The sequence below is a fragment of the Pollicipes pollicipes genome, unplaced genomic scaffold, assembly GCF_011947565.3.
Source record: "Pollicipes pollicipes isolate AB1234 unplaced genomic scaffold, Ppol_2.1 Scaffold_5724;HRSCAF=6776_pilon_pilon_pilon, whole genome shotgun sequence".
NCBI lineage: Eukaryota > Metazoa > Arthropoda > Thecostraca > Pollicipedomorpha > Pollicipedidae > Pollicipes > Pollicipes pollicipes.
Window position 1 is genome coordinate 8378053 of NW_023596746.1, and position 9934 is coordinate 8387986.

The 9934-nt window shown below is 51.0% G+C and overlaps 1 protein-coding gene across 1 annotated transcript in view; it reads right to left on the minus strand.

Moving 5' to 3' along the window:
• Window positions 1-4293, minus strand: part of LOC119102447 (ankyrin repeat domain-containing protein 40) — a 7894-nt gene extending 3601 nt beyond the window's left edge. The window contains exons 1-3 of the mRNA XM_037225818.1: window positions 4118-4293; window positions 724-869; window positions 144-401 (exon numbers count right to left, since the gene is read on the minus strand). Coding sequence (XP_037081713.1) covers window positions 144-401; window positions 724-869; window positions 4118-4242 — 529 coding nt within the window. The 5' untranslated portion in view covers window positions 4243-4293. The remainder of the gene's footprint in view (window positions 1-143; window positions 402-723; window positions 870-4117) is intronic.
• Window positions 4294-9934: the final 5641 nt, after the last annotated feature.

Below are 9934 nucleotides of genomic sequence, written 5' to 3' on the forward strand. Positions count from 1 at the left end.
TCACGGTCTAATCCGACCTCAACTGCGCCTCTGCGATGACAGAATGGGTGCCACCATGTCTTTGGCTGCAGAACCAGACGCACAAACAGGCAAGATCAGCTGACTGTGCATCACACGGTGTAAGCGTCCGTCCGACAGCGTACCGTCGTCGGGAACGACGCCCTTTGCGGGCCGGAGCCGCTGGCAGTGACAGAGCCGGCAGGCGGCGCCCAGCTCGGCCGGCGGCCGTCTCTCCGGCACGCCGTTAGGTGCCGCTGGCTCCGCGGCGCCCCCGTCGCCGCCGTGCAGCCGGCTGGGCGCGAGGTCGACGGACGTGGCCGGGTAGGTGATGTAGGACGGTGTGAAGGTGGGCTCGGAGGGGGGCTCGGACCGCACCTCCGCGCCGTTCGCCACCTCCACACCTGCCGGCACAGAGGCGAACCTCGCCTGCATGCTGGGCCGGTAACATGGGCAGATCTAGACACGCTTTTAATAGAACTCGCATACAGACATGCATGCATACACACATACATATAAACGCAGGCATACGTTGGGCACGAAATTTCATCTATCATACTGTACGCTACGTTTAATGCAAACTGCTCACAATGCTACCACATGAGACTAACGCAGCACAGACAAAACATTCCCCAAATTCCGGACCCCATTCCCCATGATGCCGCCAGATGTCAGGAGAGAGTCGGCCCCGCCTCTAACTGGGGTGCAGTGCGGACTAGCCCTCACCCATCAGCCGCAGGATGTCGGAGTTGCTGGTGAGCTGGGCCGGCACCTGGCCGGCGTTGTTGTTGGCCGTGATGTCGGCGCCGCCGTCCAGCAGAATCCGGACGGCCTCCAGCCGGCCCCGCTTGCATCCCCAGTGCAGGGCAGACCTGGCCGTACGGGACGCGCGTCACACCATCCACCTCCTCCAGCACGGGCGACCGGACGTCACACCACCCGCCCCCTCAAGCACGGGCGACCGGACGTCACACCACCCGCCCCCTCAAGCACGGGCGACCGGACGTCACACCGCCCACCTCCTCCAGCACGGGCGACCGGACGTCACACCACCCGCCTCCTCCAGCACGGGCGACCGGACGTCACACCGCCCACCTCCTCAAGCACGGGCGACCGGACGTCACACCGCCCACCTCCTCCAGCACGGGCGACCGGACGTCACACCACCCGCCTCATCCAGCACGGGCGACTGGACGTCACACCACCCGCCCCCTCAAGCGCGGGCGACCGGACGTCACACCGCCCACCTCCTCCAGCACGGGCGACCGGACGTCTCACCACCCACCTCCTCCAGCACGGGCGACCGGACGTCACACCGCCCACCTCCTCAAGCACGGGCGACCGGACGTCACACCGCCCACCTCCTCCAGCACGGGCGACCGGACGTCACACCACCCGCCTCATCCAGCACGGGCGACTGGACGTCACACCACCCGCCCCCTCAAGCGCGGGCGACCGGACGTCACACCGCCCACCTCCTCCAGCACGGGCGACCGGACGTCACACCACCCGCCTCATCCAGCACGGGCGACCGGACGTCTCACCACCCGTCCCCTCAAGCGCGGGCGACCGGACGTCACACCGCCCACCTCCTCCAGCACGGGCGACCGGACGTCACACCACCCGCCTCATCCAGCACGGGCGACCGGACGTCTCACCACCCGTCCCCTTCAGCACGGGCGACAGGACGTCACACCACTCACCTCCTCCGGCATGGGCACCGAACGTCACAACACCTGCCCCCTCTAGCACGGGCGACCGGACGTCTCACCACCCGTCCCCTCCAGCACGGGCGACAGGACGTCCACACCACCCACCTCCTCCAGCACGGGCGGCAGGACGTCACCCCCCCCCCCCCCTATCCTCCAGCACGGGCGACAGGACGTCACACCACCCACCTCCTCCAGCATGGGCGACCAAACGTCACACCACCCAACTCCTCCACCAGGGCGACCGGACGTCACACCACCTACCTCCTGCAGCACGGGGGACCGGACGTCTCCCCCCCCCCCCCCCCCTCCTTCAGCACGAGCCACCGAATCGCAGTCCGTCCGGTGATTTCGGTCGATAAATGTACGCTCAGGCTCATCTACGCCTGCTAGCTTCTGGTGCACGCATGTTAAGAGATGATCCAAGGGGAGGGACAAACAGATGTGACACATTGCGGAGCTTAGAAGAAAATCCAGGTAACTTTTAGTGGTCAGTTTGTTTAGAGTACTCCTTGAGGGAAAAGGAAATAAAATCCGATGAGAATTAAAAATCCTCCAACGTTGTCGTCATATGATGCTCATATGTTGATTCGAACATCTGATTCACCAATAGCGACGAAAGTGGCACCCACTTACGGATGATCACATATATCAGTAAGCCACAAGACTTCAGGGCGCTGGGACTGTTCTGCAGCCAATCATCGGCCAAGTCTGAGCTTCAAATCCCCCCCCCCCCCCACCCCCCGCACATACGCCGGTGTTCTCAGCCCGGTCCACCGACCACACTACGACCTACCCCGCCATTGGTCCCTGGACGCCGAACAGACTCGAACTAATGTCGAAGAAGTTGGCAATGGCATACTACGTGCACTACTCATTCTGTAATGCTCATCATGTTGACGCCAACGTAGACTGGGGATACGTGCTGGAGTCGTTATCCAGTGACACTGGGTAAAAATTCAAGAGCCGGCGCCTTATTTGATCCGACCTCCCCGGAGACGTCAGCTGGCACGTGGGTCAGACTAAGCATGGGGCGGTCGTGCCACAGCATTAGCCCCATCCGAGACGCGTACGCACAACTGCAAGTCTGTGCAAGTGCTCGCTCGTACAAGTGCAAGCAACTGCAAGTGCTCGACTGATAGGCCAACAAAAGTGATGCCCGGCAAGTTGTTGTTGTAAATATGGCTAGGTGGCAAAACACCTTCATTTTTTCTCGAAACCAATATAAGCCATACTGTTACTTATTCACTACTAGCCACACCCATAAAACTGCATAGTAAAATTCCTCAATCATTTACCGTCCAATGGACATCTCATTTCCCTTCGTCTTGACAGATCATGAAGTCGTGTAGTTATGCACGGTTTAATTGCTCGCGCAAGGGATAACCAATGAACTCAAAGCCGTGCGCCAGCCGGTCACCGCGATGGCCAACAGCTACACAGGTCCACCGGGGTATACTAAGTCGTCACATGCAGAAGTCATCCGGTCAAAGGATGTTTTCATATTGATAAGACAGTACTCATAGCCTTATTCCTCACAAAATAACCAGGCAAATGGAGCGACTGATATTTTGGCTGCATGCCTTTATCGAAACGAATATCAGAAGTCCAGGGGATAGGTGCTGGAGTTGATATCCAGTAGCACTGGGTACAGGTTCAAGAGCCAGCGTCTTATTTGGCTCGACACCTTAGTGACGTAATCACTGAGGTGTCTAGGTGACTACAGATGTTAGTTTCGCTGAAGGCATGGTCGAAGTGGTCACTGTACCCGTGTGGGCCCCACCGGTAGGTGGTGCGCGCCGAGACGGATTTCCACGGCGGCCTCCCACCTCCATCCCCCCCCCCCCCCTCTCGTCACCAGCTCCGGAGGACACGGGCCAGGCGGCACAGAGACCCCGGTATAACGACCATGAGGGGCACTGGAAAGGCGGGGGACGGGGCGGGGCAGAACGCAGGTGATGCGGAGGGAAGGGGGCGGGAGAACCTGGAGCTCAGGTGCCGGCGGAATCGCTGGCCTGTGCAATGAATAGCTTGCGTTGTCCATCCATTACGGGAGCTGGCGACCGCCGGGGTGCTACTCCCCCATATCAGCCGACGCCCTCGCGACATCCATCGCTCTTAATAAGCCGCGTGGACAGGCCCATGCACACACTAAACCTTCTGAAACATCTAGTTAGTACTGCAGCATGGCATTTGTGTTATGAATTTTTCGCGCACTAAAACTATTTTGGTATTCAGTTATTTTCAGTTACTCTAATTGAACTCCTTTAAATATTCCAATGTCCACCTTATCCAGTTAACGAGCCCAACCATATAGTTCAAACAAAGTCAAAGTCATTACTAAGGGCCAGTGACAAACATACCAATCCCCTCTCATGCGAGACAGGATTAGAAGACAGTGTGGTACTCACCAGCCATTGACAGCATTCTTTGAGTTGACGTTGACACCATTTTGCATGAGCTCCCTCAGTGCCTTCAGATCACCAACACAAGCAGCTTCTCGCAGCTGCTCCTCGCGTACATGCTCCTCACTCATGCTGAAGCATATGAGATGGCACTGGCAAGCAGCAACTGGAAGTAACACACATGAATAGTGTGTTTTGAAGGTTTTAAGCATTGTGACTCAGGGCTGAGAGACAATACTCTCCAACCAAAACATATTGTGTGAGTTATGAACAAATGATCAAAGTCAGTTGTTCGGCTAATCAAATGAGTAATCCTATTATTCATTATTTTGCTCATCCAGGCTCACGCAAACAAGGCTCACCACAGAAGAGCCTTGTTTGCATCTATCCCAGGCCTTGTCAACCCTCTTTGGCCACTTGACAACTGTGCACTTTCTATGATAAGCCAACCATGGAAATGCAAAAACTATTCCCAATATATCTATCTCAATAGATATCCATATTCATCTCTCTATTCCCAATATCTGGTTCAGAAATATGTGTGTGCTATGAAATGCCCGCAATAAGCTCATTGGCCAAGATCTGAACTCAATTATTTTTAATTCCATAATTTTGATTTCACCCCTATGGTGTTGACCACCATGATCTATTTAAGGAAACTGGCTTTGCAAATCAGTCTGCCTGGATGCTCAGGTTATTCCAAGGCTGTGTTTCCAAAGCAGGTTCATACCAGCAATATATCCTGTGATCTAGTCATAATGATGCTCAAAACTTCTACCAAATACACTTCTCCCTAAACTGATTATACTGTTCAACATTTAACATGATCAACATGCCCCAGGTGCACCTCTGGAGGCAACAATGAAAATCTTAAAATCTTACCTGAATGTTTTAAAGACATCAAGATCACCTTTTGAATATATCTAATGCAAGGCTACAAAGAACAAGCTCTGGCACTCTGTCAACGAGTTGACTGGGTAATTAAACCATCAATTTATCAAAATTAATTTCCCTAGTGTTCTTTATGGTTCATCAGTGGCCATCACCTAATGCTGTTATTGGACATCTGGATCTTGAAGCTTCAGAATTTTTAAAAAATAAAACATTTGATCTCTTGACTGATATCTTAAGGTCACATTTCCATACCTTATGCATGTTTTTAAAAAATCAATCCCCATCAGGTTATCTGGTTGTAGAATGATTCCCATCTGAATCAAAATATGATTGAATTCATTTTAAATGAATCATTCTCCTTGAAAATACATATTCAGGATCAATGATCCAGTTCTGCTCCATAATCATTTGGTAAAGTTGCCTTTTGCGGATCAATATATCCTTGATTCATTCCATACTTAATAACCTTGATCTGATCCATTGTTTGCTTGTTCAAAGATCATTCATTCACCTCAACTTAAAAGTACAGCAAGCAGTTCTTCAATTTCATATTAAGTTGACACATATTCCACCCAATTGACACAATTAAGTTCTTAAATCTGACACAAACTTCTGGTGTTCAGATTACAGTTCAAACTTACAATTCAGTCATTGGATCAATCAGGCCTGTTAAGCTTAGCATTAAACCAATCAGTCGTCATAAACAAAGGCATATATTGCATACTTTAATGATCAACAATAGCTCATGGGGCATGGCTCACTCAGTCAACAGCAGGACCGTAAACTCCACTTCAGCGACAGTCCCAGTCCAACCAGTAAAAGCGGTTCCTATTTCACCTCAAAACAAAGAAATAAGTACCATTAGCCCCCACTCCCACCACTACCTTTATCTGGTTGCCTTATGTTTGACAGTAATACTTCTTCTTTTTGTTGACTTAGGGCGCATAGCCTCTTGGGGCCCAGGCGTAAAACAGTAATACTAAAATTCATAAGCAAACAAACAAATGTCCTTTGAGCGTCATAGTTGTGAGATGACGGAACCGGACTAAACGACCGCTAATACGTTTGAGCAACCCTATGCTCCGAACCCATGAGACTGGCCGTCACCAAACATGAACCACTTGATTTTCCTCAGACCATAACGTATCCTATCTAGAGCATAGTGACCTTGGGTCAGGTCGAAGATCACCAAACGCTTGAAACCACCCCAGCTGACTGCCGATCACCTCATTTGGCTGCTCCGAGCCTTTGGGATTCATCGGCACGAAGTCTTAAAGTGAATGTTTCAAACGTGAGGATATTGCAGCAAGCACCAGTTTTGATGCTTGCTTCAGTAGCTCGGCTTGCTTTCCTCTCCATTTAAAAAGTATCCCCGCTGTTGGTATACTCTTTAAATGGAGAAGACCGCTCCAGACAACACAATTCTCTGTTTAGTGAATATGCTGCTCGATGCGTCATGGTTTGATAACGTCTCGCACCTTGCACAACATTGATTGAGAGTCGATGCACATGACGTTGCCAGCAATTTTGGGCCAATAAAAAGTTCATCTGTGTCGTCGAAAATGTGCCAAAAGGTTGTCTGTCAGCAGTTGTCGGCATATCTTGATGTCCACGGTCTTTTAGCCCCCTCACAATACGCGTATAGGCCGTGCCACTCAACGGGGAACGCACTGCTCGATACCGTGGAGTGGATGACGCGCCGGATCGACTCCGGACATATTGTTGCCGTCACCTTCATAGACCTAAGTCGAGCTTTCGATAGCATTGACCACGGCGTCCTCCTGACTGGTAGCTGCAGTGATACAGCATCGATCCCCGATGGTTTAAAATTTATCCTGGTGGACGGCGGCGGGTGGAAAGAGGTAGCTCACTATCCGTTCCCTCATGCTGCAGTGTCCCATGGGGGTCCCTGGTGGGCCCAATCCGCTTCAGCATCTTCACAAACGACGAACGACCTTTCATCCTACTTGTCTCACGGGCGTCTGGTTTCTCACGCCGACGACATCCAACTCTTCGACTCCGTCCATCCCGACCACCTGTGCATCCTAAAATCCCGTCAGGAGGAAACCATCCTCACCCCCCAGTCCCACTTCGCTGCCAATTCCCCGACGATGCATCCTACCAAGACCACCCTTCTTCTGGTCGGCACGCCCCAGGCCATAAAAACAACCTTCCATCTTAACATCTCCGACTATAAGTTAACCCCTTTGCTGTTCTTGAAGATGCTGCGAGTGACCATCCATCGTACTCTATCCCGGGAGGAGCACATCCAAAAATAATTCAAAAGTACGACCCCATCTTGTTTTGGCTATACCAAATTCGTCATCATCATCGCACACACGAAGCCCGCCAACTCCTTATCCAGGGCTATGTTTCCCCACATCCTGTACTGTCTCTCAGTGCGGGGCGGGGCCGCCACCTGTTAACTCGGCAGGATACAAACAATCTTAAATTCGCGGCCAGGATCGCCCCGGGGGTGCGGATTCATGATCATATTTCACCGGCCGTAAGGTCGTTGTGCTGGGGCGGTAACAATGACTTTGTTACGCGTCGCGACCATATTGGCGCTTTCAGAGCCCTAAATGCCCCCCGAGCCCCGATGGCGGTCTGGTCGCTGTTCACCCCTCGGACCGCCGTGAGTGAGCATATCGGTATTTCCCTATTGTGTGACCTCGTCCTGGAACCACCTGCCGCCGGCTGTTCTGACCTCTCGGAGCCGCGCTGCGTCTTGACTTTGTGAGCCATTCTCAAGCTCTTAACGTGTCATCATTCTCGCCGCATTTTTGTGTTTATCGTGCAACTTGTAACCCATTGACTCGAATCAAGCATTAAGCTATACATATGGAACGATTCGTAGTAAATACATGATGCAACATGACAACCCAGAGCCAAATGACGGCCATTATATTTAGAAATCGCGCTCACGAACGTCAGATATGAACATTTCGGCAAATTTGTATTGGCTTGCATATGGCTATATCGCTATTATATATATATATATATATATATATATATATATATATATATATATATATATATATATATATATATATATATATATATGGCTTTTATATATTGCATGGCTTTTTAACTGGCGGGATTTGAATGACGTTATCATGACGTCATGAATGCCAAGGTGACTGAAATACTCTTCCCGATAAATCTCTCTCCATTTTCGCGGGCGCGCAACTCAGAAACTAGAGGGGCTTAGGTCTTAGGAAGGGCAGAACTGCGAACAGCACAGAAAGGCATTCAAGATAGCTATTTCAGTTCAAAACCTGATTTAAATGTGGATCAACCCCATCAATTCATCGATACGCCATGGTCGATAATCTACCCGTCTCAGAACATGATGTCCTTGGGTGCAGTGAAAAGCCACCAAAAACACTCAAATCCGAAAAACTCTTTGCAGACAGCCCCATGATCCGAAAAATCTTCAACAAACGATACGTCATGGTCGATACCCTCTCCCCACCAGAACATGGTAACCATGGGTTTGCTCAAAGGTCACCAACGACAGAAACCGAGGGAATCAGTGGTGCATAACATTTGACTCAACCCCAGGTACCCCCGTTCTTAAAATGACGGGTTATCGGCCATGCGTAAAGGTTTTCTGTGCCGATCGGTCTAAAAAGCTCGATGCATGTGACTGCTTACAGCCAATTTTAATGGTTTTTGGTGTTTCTTGATGGTATTTGTCCCGCCCCTAGGCCACCATCCCGCCCCTAGGCCATGCCGACCTTTGATTAGACCAAATGTCACCATGTTCTGAAAAAGATAGGTCATTGACGATGGAATATTGATAAGTGCAGGTTTTGTGTCCATCGGTACCATGGACTCTGAACATGCTGTTGTTCATAAAAAATTTCAGTTTCGGGCGTTTTTTTTGTTGGCACTGGACTTGACATAAGGTCACCATGTTCTGAAGATGATAGATTATTCACCTCGAACCATTGATAAGCAAGGGTTTTGTGCCGATCGGTTCCATGCACTCGGAGCATGAGATTGAATGCAGAGTCATCTCTGGTGATTTGGGCGTGTTTGACGACCTTTAACCCAACCCAAGGTCACCATGGCGTGCTAAGGGTGGATTTTCGACCATGACGCATCGATTGGTAAAAGTTTTGTTCTTGTCAGTGCATTAGCCTCCGGGCATGTGGTTTTCTGTGGCCAATTTTGGTGGTGTTGGCCATTTTTTGGTGATCTTTGACCCGACCCACCGTTTCCACCTCTTAGAGAAGATAGGTTATGAGCCATGGTGCATCGCTGCGTTAAGGTTTTGTGGAGATCGGTCCTAAAGGCTACGAGCATGGGATTTTCTGCGGCCAATTCTGGTAGTTTGGGGCGTTTTATGACTTTTGACATAACCCAAGGTCATCACGCTTTTGGAAAGGGACGGGACATTGAATATGGCGCACCTTCTAGTGAAAATTTGTGGTGATCTACCTCATACGCTGGGAGCATGGACCTGTCTGCAAGCGGATCTTTCCGGGTTCCGACATTTTTTGGTGACCTTTGACCTGACCCAAGGCCAACGTCATCCGAAAAATATGGGCGTTCAACCCAACGGCATTGACTGGGGAGGTTCTGTTGTTGATCGGCTACATAGGCTTGGAGCATGAGGCTGCGAACAGGTTTGGTGGGCCGTTTAATCCCCTCCCATGGAGACGATGTGATTTGCAGCTGGCGTATTTTGTTTATTATTGTTAAAAGTGGTATGGATAGCGCAAAACGGGAAAGATTTAGGGATCAGTCCACGTAAGGGACCGTTCACGTGCATAGCAAACTACGCGCGTAGTTTGCTGCGCACAGGGGACAGAGATGTAGCCAAGGGGCCGTACCCCCCCCCCCGAGCCAAGAGGTTTAGGCGAAATACTGAGCTGTTCCGCACGCATTTGGCGCGAGTCCGCAGGACTGTCCCCGAAACCT